This window comes from Archocentrus centrarchus, chromosome 6 (genome assembly GCF_007364275.1).
Source record: "Archocentrus centrarchus isolate MPI-CPG fArcCen1 chromosome 6, fArcCen1, whole genome shotgun sequence".
Taxonomy (NCBI): domain Eukaryota; kingdom Metazoa; phylum Chordata; class Actinopteri; order Cichliformes; family Cichlidae; genus Archocentrus; species Archocentrus centrarchus.
In genome coordinates, this window is record NC_044351.1 from 35,326,078 (window position 1) to 35,341,745 (window position 15,668).

Here is a 15,668-nt window from a genome sequence, read left to right on the forward strand (position 1 = left end):
ACAGCAAATGACAGAATTAACATGAAGATGATTGTAAATATCTTAAACGTGCTTTATCTACGTAAAAGAATACTAGGCTGTTACTAGTTTGTGTATGTGAAGATGTCATGTGGCTGTTTACAACCTTTTGTAACCAATTAGATATCAATCAGACACATTTCATTCCTTCATTGCATTAATCTAATCAATATTTGTCACTTTGCAAGAGTCGGTTTGACTAGACCTCTGTTCTCCATGGAAACAGTCTGTTTACGGCTCAGTGTTGCTGATGAAGTCACACCCAGAGGGGCTGCTGCTACTTATTGATTGATTTTTTCCTTTTCTTTTTTAAACATGTCTTTTCTTGCATTTGTGGCCGCAGTGATGAGCTGTGCTGACTGACAGAGGTTTGTGAAAGTGTTCCTGTGTGTTTCCAGCCAATCAGGAATGGTTTTCTGCATCTCTGAATCCTTCGGTGATGTTCTGCACTGGAGATGAGGAAACCCCCAAATTCTTTTCAAGAACACATTGAAGCACATCGTTCATAAACTATTTGCTCACACAGTGGCAAACACGTCCCCACACTTACTTGTGAAAGGACCGACCTCCTGCGATAGAACATCGCTGCTGCTGAGGGACCTCGTTTATCTGAGCCCAGATTTGAAGTTATTGGCAGCAACAGTGTGAACTGCTTATGAAAGTTCCAGCACAGAAACATCAAAACCCACAGAAAGCAGCTTCAAAGGCTTTGGACCGATCTTCAAAGGGCGCAGCGCAGCGCTGCATTTTAGTCACTGATTTAAATATGTTTCCACTTCATGCAGCCATAACTGGAGCACTGAGGTGTAAGAGCCAGAGGTCAAAGCTGCCCTCATAACAAAGTTTATCAATGGTTTATATTCTAGATCTCTGAGATTGTGACATATATGAGTGAATGTGCTGTATGAGGACATGTTATAATGTTGAAGTTTAGGTTTACTGAAAGCATCACTTTTGTCTATAAGGGGAAAATTATTGGTGAGAACAAAGTGGAGGAGTTTTTTTGAGGGGATTTTTCACATTTCCAGACTGCATTTCCATTATATGCAGTTATTATTTGTTACAGGCGGATAAACAATGAATGACTCCCTCTGGGCTGGGGGAGAGCCGCTGCTGCAAGCGAAGGATTACCTCATGATGTGGGCTTTGTATCAGACTGTTAGGGTGTAGAGAGAGAGTTGAGCAAAGGCAAAGCTTCTGATTTAGCCGTTAATCTGTGTTTCAGCCCTCGCCTATCACCATCACCTCTCAGTAATGACCGAAAGCAGGTGGCCGAGATGAGTTTCCTCCGTACGGTGACTGAGCTCAGCCTTAGAGACGTGCCACTGCTCCTCCACACCGAGAGGAGCGAGCTGAGGAGGTTTGGCCATCTGACCAGCACACCACGGGGGGGGGGGGGGGGGGGGGGGGGTGCTGGTCAGATAGCCAAACCTCAGATGGTCACTATACATCACAGACATCTCATTTGGCCTAGAGGTGTCTCAGAATCCTTAATTCTGCAATTTAATTCTGTAGCAATTAGAAAATTATGTATGTATGTATGGGAGGATAAATCTAAATGATCTTTTCCAAATGTAATTAAAAAGCATGACAACTTTGTAGCTATTTTTGTTTTGATAAAAATTTTCAAAGGATGTGGATGAAGAGAACTTCCAAATCTCCAGCTGTGTTCTCGGCACTTTTTTCCGGAGGCATTTGATGTCTTAAGATGACAAAAAGAGCTCAGAAATGCTGCTGGTTAATAGCAATGACTAACTCCAAATGCTATGCCAACAATTTTACCCCACAAGAAGTCTTAATGCCCTCAGATGGTGAGTTAAATCGCTTTAAGGAACATGAAAGGAGGAATATTACATGTAGCTCTGAAAGCAAACCAGCTGTCACATCCTGATCTCCCTGATCAGAGGAGTGTCAGGTCATTCAGCTCAGCAGTCTGTAAGCCAATTAGGACACACACACACACATACACACTACTCTCTTGGGATGATCTTCTTTTTGATGTACAGTTTGAGTGATGTCCCTAACGTTGGGTTACACTCAAACAAGAACAGAGACGTTCATCTCACTGTAGGGTGGAGAGTCTGAGGCCAAGACTGTTCCAACCATTACATGTCTGTGTACCTATGAGCCAATATCAGATTTTAAAAACAGTCACCTCAAAGTGCTTTATATTGTAAGATAAAGACCCTCCAATAATACAGAGAAAACCCAACAGTCCAGACGACCCCCTGAGAGCAGCACTTGGTGACAGTGGGAAGGAAAAACTCCCTTTAACAGGAAGAAACCTCCATCAGAACCAGGCTTAATGTCTTTTAAACATAAGGACCTGGAAAAAGGCCTAATTATGTGCTGGCTTAAAAAAACTGTCTGGCAGTATTCAAAGTACTCCTGGCTAATAAATATTCCATCCATCCATCCATTTTCTTCCGCTTATCCGGGGCCGGGTCGCGGGGGCAGAAGCCTAAGCAGAGAAGCCCAAGCTTCCCTCTCCCCAGCCACCTCCTCCAGCCCATCCGGAGGGACCCCAAGGCGTTCCCAGGCCAGCCGAGATACACAATCTCTCCAGCGTGTCCTGGGTCTACCACGGGGCCTCCTCCCGGTGGGACATGCCCGGAACACCTCACCCAGGAGGCGGCCAGGAGGCATCCTAATCAGATGCCCGAGCCACCTCAACTGGCTCCTTTCGATGTGGAGGAGCAGCGGCTCTACTCCGAGCCCCTCCCGGATGGCCGCACTCCTCACCTTATCTCTAAGGGAGAGGCCAGCCACCCTTTGAAGGAAACTCATTTCTGCCGCTTGTATTCGCGATCTTATTCTTTCGGTCACTACCCAAAGCTCGTGACCATAGGTGAGGGTAGGAACGTAGATCGACCGGTAAATCGAGAGCTTCGCTTTTACGCTAAGCTCCCTCTTCACCACGACGGACCGGTGCAGCGTCCGCATCACTGCAGAAGCAGCCCCGATCTGCCTGTCGATCTCCCGTTCCCTTCTCCCATCACTCGTGAACAAGACCCCGAGATACTTAAACTCCTCCACTTGAGGCAAGAACTCGTTCCTGAGCCGGAGATGGCACTCCACCCTTTTCCGGCTGAGGACCATGGCCTCAGACTTAGAGGTGCTGATTCTCATGCCAGCCGCTTCACACTCGGCTGCGAACCGTTCCACTGCGAGCTGGAGGCCCCCCCGTGATGAAGCCAACAGAACCGCATCATCTGCAAAAAGCAGAGATGAGACTCTGAGGCCACCAAGGAAGAAGCCTTCCGCCACCTGGCTACGCCTAGAAATTCTGTCCATAAAAATTATGAACAGAATCGGTGACAAAGGGCAGCCCTGACGGAGTCCAACACCCACAGGAAACAAATCCGACTTATTACCGGCTATACGGACCAAGCTCTCACTGTGGTTGTACAAGGACTGAATGGCCCGCAACAATGGGCCAGACACCCCATACTCCCGCAGAACCTCCCAAAGAACACCCCGAGGAACACGGTCGAATGCCTTCTCCAAGTCCACAAAGCACATGTAGACTGGTTGGGCAAACTCCCACGCACACTCGAATATCCTTGAGAGGATAAAGAGCTGGTCCAGCGTTCCACGACCAGGACGAAAACCGCATTGTTCCTCCTGAATCCGAGGTTCGACTAACGGACGCACCCTCCTTTCCAGCACCCTGGCATAGACCTTACCGGGGAGGCTGAGGAGTGTGATCCCCCGAAAGTTGGAGCACACCCTCCGGTCTCCCTTCTTAAAGATGGGGACCACCACCCCGGTCTGCCAATCCAATGGCACTGCCCCAGATTTCCACGCGATGTTGCAGAGGCGTGTCAACCAAGACAGCCCTACAACATCCAGAGCCTTCAGGAACTCAGGGCGAATCTCATCCACCCCAGGGGCTCTGCCACCAAGGAGTTGTTTAACTACCTCAGTGACCTCACCCCCAGTGATGGTCAAGTCATCCCCCTCATCCCCAGACTCTGCTTCCACTACAGAAGGCGTGTCAGTGGGATTCAGAAGGTCCTCGAAGTATTCCTTCCACCGTCCGACTATAGCCTCAGTTGAAGTCAGCAGCACCCCCCCCGCACTATAAACAGTGTGAGTGAAGCACTGCTTTCTCCTCCTGAGTCGCCTGACGGTTTGCCAGAATCGCTTCGATGCCGTCCGAAAGTCTTTTTCCATAGCCTCACCGAACTCCTCCCACACCCGAGTTTTTGCTTTGGCCACTACCCGAGCTGCATTCCGCTTGGCCTGTCGATACCTGTCAGCTGCCTCCGGAGTCCCACAGGCTAACCAAGCCCGATAGGACTCTTTCTTCAGCTTGATGGCTCCCTTCACCTCCGGTGACCACCATCTGGTTCGGGGGTTACCACCACGACAGGCACCAACCACCTTGCAGCCACAGCTCTGAGCAGCCGCCTCAACAATGGAGGTGCGGAACATGGTCCATTCGGACTCAATGTCCTCAGCCTCCCTCGGAATGCTGTCGAAGTTCTGCCGGAGGTGGGAGTTGAAGATCTCCCGGACTGGGGCTTCTGCCAGGCGTTCCCAGCGCACCCTCACAATACGTTTAGGTGTGCCAGGTCTGTCCAGCATCTTCCCCCGCCACCTGATCCAACTCACCACCAGGTGGTGATCAGTTGACAGCTCAGCTCCTCTCTTCACCCGAGTGTCCAGAACATACGGCCGCAGATCTGATGATACGATTACAAAATCGATCATCGACCTGCAACCTAGGGTGTCCTGGTGCCATGTGCACTTATGGACATCCTTGTGTTCGAACACGGTGTTTGTTATGGACAAACTGTGGTTTGCACAGAAGTCCAATAACAAAACACCATTCGGGTTCAGATCGGGCAGGCCGTTCCTCCCAATCACGCCCCTCCAGGTCTCACTGTCATTGCCCACGTGAGCGTTGAAGTCTCCCAGCAAGACTATGGAGTCACCAGATGGAGCACTCTCCAGCACCCCACCCAGCAACTCCAAAAAGGGTGGGTACCCTGAACTGTCATTCGGCGCATAAGCGCAAACAACAGTCAGGACCCGTTCCCCAGCCCGAAGGCGCAGGGAAACTACCCTCTCGTCCACCGGTGAAAACTCCGACGTACAGGCAGCAAGCCGGGGGGATACAAGAATACCCACCCCAGCTCGCCGCCTCTCACCGAGGGCAACTCCAGACTGGAACAGAGTCCAGCCCTTCTCCAGGAGACTGGTTCCAGAGCCCAGGCCATGCGTTGAGGTGAGCCCAACTATGTCTAGCTGGTATCTCTCAACCTCACGCACTAGCTCAGGCTCCTTCCCCACCAGAGAGGTGACATTCCATGTCCCAACAGCCAGTTTCGATAGCCGGGGATCGGTCCGCCAGGGCCTCCGCCCTCGGCCACCGCCCGACACACATTGCACCCGACCCCTACGACACCTCCTGCGGGTGGTGGGCCTGCAGGAGGGCGGGCCCATGTAACCTCTTCGGGCTGCGCCCGGCCAAGCACCACGGGCTAATGCCTGGCCACCAGACGCTCTCCCTCGAGCTCCCTCCCCAGGCCTGGCTCCAGGGTGGGGCCCCGGTAACCCTATCCCGGGCAGGGTAAACTGTTCCCTTGTTTTTTCACTCATAAGGGTCTTCTGAACCGCTCTTTGTCTGGACCCTCACCCAGGACCAGCTAATAAAATAAATATTGAAATATAAATTTTTTTTTGCCATAAATTTGTAGATATATTGACTAACTGCTGTTCACTGAGGTTAAAATTGATCTAGCTGGAGATCTCCACCACGTGAATGTGTTCCAGAGCACCTGATGAGTTTTAATATTCAGCTGTGTGAACACGCGAGCCTTTACCTTTCTTTGATGTGAAGGTCTCACTAATTAGGCGGATACCAGATTTCCTCCCATATCAAGATTCCAGGGTTTTCTGGGTGGGCTGTGTGTGTGTGTGTGTGTGTGTGTGTGTGTGTGTGTGTGTGTGTGTGTGTGTGTGTGTGTGTGTGTGTGTGTGTGTGTGTGTGTGTGTGTGTGTTTGTGTGTGTGTGTGTGTGTGTGACTGAAAAAATGAAGCCAGAGTTGAGGTTTGCCACGTAAGAACAATCAGAGTGCAGGATGAAATCGCCCCCCCTCTCTGATGGTATCGTATACATCTGTGGGCCTGGACTGATAAAACATGTATGACTGTGAGGCAGCGTGCCAGGTTTGTTTTCTCCCTCTTCAAACTGCCTGTGGTAGTTTGCATTTAAATGACAGCCTGAAGAAGCAAAGCTCTGATTTTCCCTGTTCCACTCAGCCTGTCTTCTTCAGATCAATATTATTATTTTGCAATCATGTTTGAAACACACAAAAGGATCAATCAGGTTCTGCCTCTTTACAGCATTACCTGACTGCCCATGTTGATCTGTGCTGACCTGTGTGAGATAACAGAGAGGCACCCTCAGAATCCATCCATCCATCCATCCTCTTCTGCTTATCCTGAACAGGAAGTGGAACCTCCAGGGGAATTTTTTCTATCTCATTTTGGGACGGCGTCAGCACTGGTGACACAGTGATCACTGAAATCCAAGCTGATATTGACGATGCTTCAAAATTCTTTTACAATTTTGATAAAACTAATAAAAGATTTTTTTAAGCTGTTTAATAGTTTTTGAAAAAGGTACAGGTGTTTTCTCACATTAAGGTTAAAAATGACTGTTTTACACGATGCGTTATCGTCTTTGTTTGACTGCTTTTCTCTGATTGGATATTTCCTGGTTCCTTCAGCCTCCTGCCAAAAGTTTGGGATGTCCCATATTCCCGGGAGTGTGGCAGGATATTTCAGTGTGGACAGGGAGACGACCCGAGCTTCATACCAATCCTTCATTTTGAGCTCACGCCTGCATTCTGCTAAACTGAAAGAACTGATGTCACTGAGCAACATTTTCTGCACAAGGGTGAATCCTGTGCATAAAATGTTCCACAGAGCCATTACCTTCGAATATTTTATATAATCTAGTGGGAGAGAAGTGCAATCAGTGGATGCCTCAGAGTACTGCATGCCCAGCATTTAAAGAGATACTGAGGATATTTTCAGTCATTTCAGTCCTCAGTTCTTCCTGCCAGTTTACCCTGAACGAGTTTGAAGATGGACCATTCTAATATTGCAGGAGGTTATAAAATGGAAATGCAGCTCCTTTAGTAAAAGATTTCATTTTCAAGAGACCATCCAAAGCTGCATGATGGGGCTCGGCTCATACGCTGGAACATGAGTCCTTAAAGCAGCGATCTACAACAGGCGGCCCGCGGGCCACATCCAGCCCGCCAGAGCATGCAAAACATGCCCATCAGCAAACAGAAATAAATAAAAGCAACAGGCCTCAGTTATTAGAAATGTTACATCAAATTAAAGTTAGTAAAGTAAAACAAAGAGAATCTCAAGGTTAATGGGAGAAGTTTCAGTTCCCCTCCAACACGATCTCATTAACATTCAGAGCTGTCGGGCGTCCACACGAGCGGTCCTCCAAACACTGGGTCGTTGGTTCCTCTCATGTTTTTATAGAGTTCATTTTAGCAAAGGAAGGTTGGAACCTTAAATTTCTGTCTTAATTGCTGAAAAGAGGCAACAAGATCATCAGTACAGATATCTCTGAAATAATGATACCCTTCTTTCAGCAGCAGGGGTGTTTTCCTGCTGTTGCTTCTTCTCGAGCATCCAGCCGTACTAGATGGGGAAGGACTCGTCACCGAGGAAACTGAAAACATTTATAAGCTTCTAACATCCTGTAATTAGTGTCCAAACCCGACCAAACATCCAGCACAAACCAAACTGAAGAGGAAAAACATTATGAAGCTAAACCCTAATCTCCAGGACGCTGCCTCCCCCATCCTGCCTGTCTCGTTATGTGGGCTTCAGCTTCCTGTTGCTGGGGAGAAAAAGCACTGTCCTCGTTATGTAATTAAAATGTATTTCGTTGTATGGGAACATAAAACGAACACAGTTGTTGGAATACAGTAGACATGCCTGTAATTTCCACAAACGGAGAATAGCATTAGTTTAGGCGAGGCTTTATAGGTCAGTCCCAGCCCACATCAGATGATGGCTTCCTACTCATCCTATTGGCTGTCTTATATAGGTATGCTATCCACCTCAGGTCTATTTCACTAAATATACATTTGTCAACATGGAAATCTTCTTCTGACTAAAATACAGAAGTCAAATCTTTGTTTTATCTGAAAACTTCTCTGGCTGCTGAATCATAATGAAGAAAGAAAACCAGCATCTCTGCTTGTCTGCAGATGTGACCTGCAGTTGAACATCTTCCAGTCTGCTGTTGTGCTCTTTCCCTCCGTGTGATCGCTGCCCAGGCTGCCCACACACCCCCGTGAATCTTAAAGGGCTGTCCCACTTGCAAAAGGCTATCATCCCTTCACCGCCCTGCAGCCTTGTGCTCAACATCCACTGAATTCCAGATTAGTTGATCAAGGACTTCGTTTTTTAGTCCTGCTCCAGTCGTACTCTTTGGACTCTCTGCAAGCCCCCAATGCTTCCTGTACTTCCTCCCTGATTCAAATCTCAAATAGGGAACGGCTTACAAGGCTAATGGACTCACATCTCTCAAGGACTTCATATTCCAGACACCACCCTACTCCTCCCACTGATTCTGCTGCCTCCTTTCAGCTCTATCCTCACTGCTCTCTGCCGGGCTGACCTTCCTGATCCGGTCAGGACTGAACTCTACAGCTTGGACTGACAAAACCCCAGAATGTTTTAATGCATTCCCTCTTTTTCTACCTTCTTCTTGCCCAGATGAACTCATTCTCTTGATATTCAATACTTTTTTGCCTTTTTAAGGTTTCTAATTGAGATTAAAGAATCTGCTGTTTCTCTGCAGTTACAGTACAAACCCAACCACATCCTAGAGTTCGCATCATCTTCAACTGACAGCAGACAGCGTCAGTAATATTCATGACAAGAGGAATAATTTAGTCTGTTTTCTCTGCCAGGATCTGGCTGCTTTTGACTTTTCTGTTTTCCTTCTGCATTTGCATTTTGGTAATGGTGTCCCTGCGGAAACACTGCTTTAAACTACAAGAAACTGAAAGAAATTACTTGATTACTGTGCCCGGTCGGAGCAGAATACATAACACACACAAAGCAAATACACCAATAAGAGACAAGAGGGACCATTAAAGGCTTTATATTCATTTAATCAGACAAAGAAATGAGCTAAAAGAGGCTAAAAGGCTCAAACAGGATTCAAGGGGACCATGATCAGATTTATGTAGTTATACTGCTGTGTTTTCTGAACCTTTGGGACATTTAGAGCAGCTAGAACGTTCTCAGCAGACCTGGATGGTTGTTAGATTAGTTACCGCTCTCTGAGATGGCTCTATTTATACAAGATCACTGACAGAAAGGAGTATAATCAACAAAGATATGACCAAACTAACAGAACATCCGAACTAACAGAACATTCAAACTAACAGAACATCCGAACTAACAGAACATTCAAACTAACAGAACATCCGAACATCCATTTGTTCCAAAATGTCACAAAACACCGCAACATCCAGGATATGCACATTTATTCTCTCCACACACACACACACACACACACACACACACACACATGCACACATGTGCGCACACACAGACTCCAAACCAGAGCAAAAGTGTTCCAGCTTTTTCAGCTCTCTTCCAGTAGTGAAAGTAAATAATGAGTAAAATAAATATCTACTGCAGCAAAATGTAATTTCTTCACTAAAAATCTCTTTATAGGAAAAATCAAAGTGCTCGTTAGAACTGGAGCTCATTTTCCTGCTCAGTCAACACAGTCCTACCAGAAAAGTACACAATATTAGAAAGAACACTATAACACTCCTCCGGGAGCACAGTTACTGTAATAAAGGGACACAGCAGCTCTGCAGGGGGGGGTCCCCGGTCTGAGACAGACAAGCATTCATGTTCACATTCACACCTATGGCCAACTCACAATCACAGATTAACCTGATGTTGTTGGACTGAGCCCACACAGACACAGGGAGAGGCCTGGATTCAAACCAGGGCCTTCGTGCTGTGAGGCGACAGCGCTAACCACTACACCACCGAGCTGCCTGTAATGAGCCGTGGATCTCTCGGCTCATGCGTCGATGAAGAAGTAGCTCAGAGAACTAATGTGACACGCTGATCATCGACACTTAAAATCAGCCGGATTCCTCCGGGGCTGCGCATGCTTTGCACTCAGAGACCCTCTCCACGTCTGGGGGAGTTGCAGGCACTTTTTTTTGGGCTTGTCTTTGTCTCCTCAGGAAGTGCACCCTCCTGCCTGTGAGCTCACCACAGGGGAGGTGTGCAGTGGGTGAATTTGCAGGCAACTTGTGATTGGGTGGAGCTCAGCACAGATCTGCTCATACTTCATACTTTACCCTGCAGCCTGCAATATAATACTAATCTCTGGAATAATCTGCTTTTGTCTTTTGAGACAGATTCTATCTGTGCTCTGTCATCCCGCAGGGCGGAGCCTATTTTACAGCGAATAAAGGAGGACCGCACCCGGGTGGTCTCGCCTTCATTTGACAACATCAAGTATGACACCTTTGAGATCGAGGAATACCCTCTGTCTGCTCAGGGCTTCGACTGGGAGCTGTGGTGCAGATACCTCAACCCACCAAAGTCCTGGTGGACGCAACGCAACAACACAGCACCTATCAGGTAACAGGACAGGAGCGCCGGGGCTCCAGGTAAAAAATAAATAATAATGAAAAAATATGGGAAAAGAGAAATGGTTTCGTTTTTTTAAAAGAAATGTCTTCCAAGAGTCCAAGAGCGTATTAATTATTAATGATTTGACTTGAAGCATATTGAAGTCAGGTTGATAAGATCACTTACTAAGCTCATTATTTTTACATTATAATTTCTTGAACACTAATCCCCATGAATAATTATGTATGTAAATTCTGCTAAGTGCAGTGTGAGTATTGTAACCCGTATAAAACCCGGGGAAATCCGCTACAGCTACAAAGCAAATTAAGTGTAACACATAAAAACAGTGTTATGTGAAGCAGGTGCTTTTCTGCTGGTTTGATGTCCTTACAGCGTGTCGTCGCACAAACCCCTGAATGGAAATAATGATCCACGTCTTCAGTGGCCAGGAAAATGTTGCCAATATAACAGAGAAAGATTGCTTAGACGCACCAGAGCTGCAGAAAAACAGCCCAGTAATGACGGCAGAGCCCAAGATGTGCAGACAGGATAATATGCCTTTGTTGAGGTTTATGGCAAGTAAATCAATAATACAGTGTTTATAGATTTGGACAAAGACGAGAGGACGTATCCTGCTCAATATTATAATGGAGGAAGATAAATTGCCCCAATTATTGATCTCTCCATCTTCTTAAGTACTTTTATTCGAGCGTGATTTGCTGCTGGATTTGTTCAGAGGACCACTTCAGAGACTTGTTAGAGCTTAATGACTTTCAAAGCAGTTTTGTTAAATCAGTGTTTCTTAAGTAAATATGTGTATTGCAATTCATTATATTTTTCCCGGTTAACAGAAGAAGAGGAGTTAGAGTTTGAGAGGCAGTGTTTGGATGGTTACACAATGTTCAACAGGAAATTCACTTATAAATACAATAATGGATCCTACATTAACCTGCTGAATGGACTTAAAGGGAACGTAGGTAACTGTAACAAGACGGATCAGGAACATTGCAGGAAATCTGGAGCTTCAGTTCAAAAACGAAGCAGAGGGGGCTCTGGATGAGAACCAGCCCGGTTCCTCTTCTTTGTGTGTGGGATAATGAAAGAGTTTGAGATGCACTCAGTGAAAGGGATCACGACAGGGAGGGATTTTTTTCCACGAGGTAACTGCTGCTTTGATAGGCTGGAGCTGGCAGGCGTTACACCTGCTGTCCAAATCTGACTGGAAATAATATTTGACTTTTGTGGCAGCCGCAACTTAGAGTGACTGAATTTTATCTATATAGCGCCAAATCACAACAAACAGTCACCTCAAGGTTCTTTATATTGTGGGTAAAGACCCTCCAATAATACAGAGAAAACCCAACAGTCGAAATGACCCCCTATGAGCAGCACTTGGTGACAGCAGGAAGGAAAAACTCCCTTTAACAGGAAGAAACCTCCATCAGAACCAGGCTCAGGGAGGGGGGGGGTCATCTGCTGAGGGGGGAGAGACAGACAGGACAAAAGACAGCCAGAGAAACACTGAACCCAGAACTGAAATTGGTGTTTCTGCACTGTATTATAAACCAGGAGGAAGACTGAGCAGATCTGAGTTCAGCTTATTGGTGCAGCCCTGCAAACAGCCCCAGTTTCTCATGTAGCTTCTTGGGAAAATGAATTGCCCACCCCTGCTTTATGTCTACTGAGCGTATATACAGAGCTGCACCAAGGCCAGCACAGCTCTGCTGTTCCCTCCCTCACTTCACAATTAGCATGACTGCAGATTGATAGCACGACATTAAAGGAGTGAGGAAACTGTGTCTGTTTGTTTTAACGAACCCAACATGAAGCATTTTGTCGGCTCCATCGCTCACGATGCCCCGTACTCTATAGGTCGTAAAATAAAAACAGGCTGCAGCTGATGTATGGATTGTTGCATTGTGCTCTTTAACTGAATGTTGTATAGAAAGAATGTGTTCAGAGCCAGCGGGGCGTTTTTTTGTTTCTGGCTGTTTGCCACTCTGCGTTTCCACTGGGAGGCAAAATTCACCCAAACAAGCTGTTTCTACAGCGCTGCCGTATTTCATATTGATAAGAAGAGATGTGTGGGACTGACAGCATGAATACTAATAGGAGTTATTTTTCACCCCTGTTGATTCAGTTTGATGTTGATGAAAGATTTGTGTATTTTTCCCGCATGAATTTCCACAAAATGTCCTGAAGTAGTTGTGTTAGGTGAAGGCATCATTTTGACAGCTGCATCATTTGTGAGTATAATGCACTGCTGAGGTTTTTCTTGGAAGACTCGGGACTGTGTTTAGAGCAGCAAATGTGCAGAGTACTTGAAAAATAGATCTGCGGGGGCCTTGATGCCCACAGTTAGCCCCGGTGTGAAGCTAATTGTGGGTTAGGACATGGATGGTGTGCATGGGTACATGAGAATAGTTTGCATTATTATTTTTCAAAGGCCCTAATTACAGTGAATTCTCTTTAAAACAAAGCAGTGTTTTCATGACTTTTTTTTCTCTGACCTCTTCTCTTTCCTCTGCTCTAGGAGCCCTGCTCTGATTGGCTGCTTTGTGGTCGACAGGAAATACTTTGAAGAGATTGGCCTGCTTGATGAGGGCATGGAAATTTATGGTGGAGAAAACGTGGAGCTTGGAATCAGGGTGAGATGGTTTGAGAACGCCCCTTCTCCAGTTTCAGGGGGTCCCTGACAATATAGGCCTGAGTAAATGGGAATATGTGGAGCTTTAGCCTAAAAATATGTATTTCATGGGATAAACATTTACCATTTTGTTTTCAATAGAAGGGGCTGAAACATTACAGTTAATTTTTAGGTTGTTATAGGTTTCAATTAAAGTAAAAACAGCTCCTGTATGTAGTAGGGTTACAGCTTCATTCACAGCAGCAGGTTAGAAACGGTGCCACGGAGGGAGGCTGGCGTCATAAATCTTTAACCGACCAATCAGCATGCAGCAGGAGAAGGCTGCCACTGTATGGGCAAAAGGACAGAAGTGTCCTTTTATTTCAGACATTACTAATACTTTGTTCATGAAAACTAAAAGCAGGTTTTTTAGAAGCAGGTGTAAATACTTCTTGTAGCCATTCACTCCTTTTGATTGAGGACCGTCTTGTGAGCGCCCCCTGCTGTTTGACTGTCAGTGGGATTAGCAGAGAGTGGAATGGCTCTGTTAGCTCTGCCAGCACTTTCCACTCCATACAGTAACACACAAACACACTGTAATGTGGGTCGCTTATACAACACCGTCAGCTGCTGTCACCGTCCACGGTGAAACGCTAAAACGACGGCATGTCTGCCGCAGAGAAAAGAGAACGACCTTTCTTTGACAGAGCGAGGTCTTTATCAGTGAGGCACATTATTCATGCAGTCTGACTCAAACTCAGCTGGTTAGTAATGATGTAACAGCTATTAAATAAAACTGGAACTTAATATAAGATCATATGAAGTGTTTTTATAGAGTGCAGCTACATTTATCACATCACGGTGACTGTAACTTTCATATGTGCCAGTTTTCCTGCCCTTTCTGGCAGATTTTAAGCAACAACACATCTGATATCATTTTCAGGCAGCATAACTACATCAGAACATTAAGTTACCAGAAGGGAATTTATCTCGAATCGGCTCTCTGGAGGCACAGGGCTCTGCATCCTGAGGCTGCCAATCAGTCCCAGGAGGATGCCACTGTGCTGAGGCTGAATGCATGCAGGAGAAAAGAAACTGTTGACTCAGGCTTGGTGATTTACAGCACCCTGTCGTACAGGTTTGATTATCAGGCCAGGCTGGCTGATGCCGATCTGATCCACCGGGTCAAGAAAAGAATAGATAAATAAATGAAACAATTACAAACAATTACCTTCTGCCTGACTGCATCCAGTTGGTCAAATACCACCTCGTCCTGGTTCCATTCTTCTAAAACGCTGCGGTGAAAGAAGCACAGCTTGGCAGCCTTCAGTGAACTGTAAAAATATGAAGCAGGCATGCTTGGAGCCAAGTGATCAAACCTGAGGCAGAAGAACTGCAGCTTAATGGTGGGACACACTAGCAGCAGATTTAAACTTGTCCAATCCCCCCTTCAGAGTGATCTTCTTCTGCATGTTTGGACTCGTTACAGTGCAATCTTAAGGGCACTCGGGGTTCAGTATCTTATCTGCATCTCAACATGCAAACACAGACCTGCGGTGAATGATCTGCTTTGCTGCCCCGGCTCCTTTCCAGCACCCCATCAGGTACTAAGGTATCACTCACTGTAGGTCATAGAGCTGCAGAGCTGAGCAAGCAGACCACATATCAGTGTACAAGATGACTGATGCTCCCTGCTTTTGCTCAAGAGTGGTGGATGATTCCCAGTAATTATATGCCTCTCCCCCCATAATCCAGAGCGCACTCAAACTGCTGTGAGTGTGACTCCATATGGAGTGACACTCCACTGAAAGGAATCAGATGAATGATGCTGGCTGCTGGAGCTGAGTTAGCTCAGCTTCAGCTCCAATAAGACGAGTGCCCTCATACCAAATATTTCACCTTAAGGATTTCCTGAAGAGCTCCAGTGTGAGTTTTGTGAGTGAAGGGCGTGGCCACGGGTCCTTATGCAGCCTTATGGGATTTGATTGGATGTTTATAAAGCCTGTGTTATCGTTACCTTCAGGGGGTGCCTAAGCCCTAAGCTCCAGCTCTGTCTGTAACTGTTCACTGTGTCCTCAGCCTGATGTTTCGAGCTGAGCTCCGTGTATTCCTGCTCCTCAATCCGGCTTTTTAATGCACGAGAACAGAGCTTAACGTGGAGCATTGAGGGAGGGGGGAAGATGCTGTTTATGTGTGCTGGTCTCAGATCAGCACAGGCGTGTTTCAGGGTCACACTGGTTCATGATGAACACGTCAGAGAGCACAAAAGCTTCTGCGTGTCCTCGCTCAGCAGCGCACACACAGAGCTCTGCAACATCATCAGCTTTCATGTAGTTTTTCCTTTTTCAGATGTGAAGCGCGTTCA

The 15,668-nt window shown here is 46.5% G+C and overlaps 1 protein-coding gene across 2 annotated transcripts in view; it reads left to right on the forward strand.

The window, feature by feature from the left end:
* Positions 1-15,668, forward strand: part of LOC115782318 (polypeptide N-acetylgalactosaminyltransferase 18-like) — a 213,830-nt gene that overhangs the window by 152,248 nt on the left and 45,914 nt on the right. For both annotated transcript variants that reach the window (XM_030732430.1, XM_030732431.1), the window contains exons 5-6: positions 10,489-10,686; positions 13,211-13,325. In XM_030732430.1, coding sequence (XP_030588290.1) covers positions 10,489-10,686; positions 13,211-13,325 — 313 coding nt within the window. The remainder of the gene's footprint in view (positions 1-10,488; positions 10,687-13,210; positions 13,326-15,668) is intronic.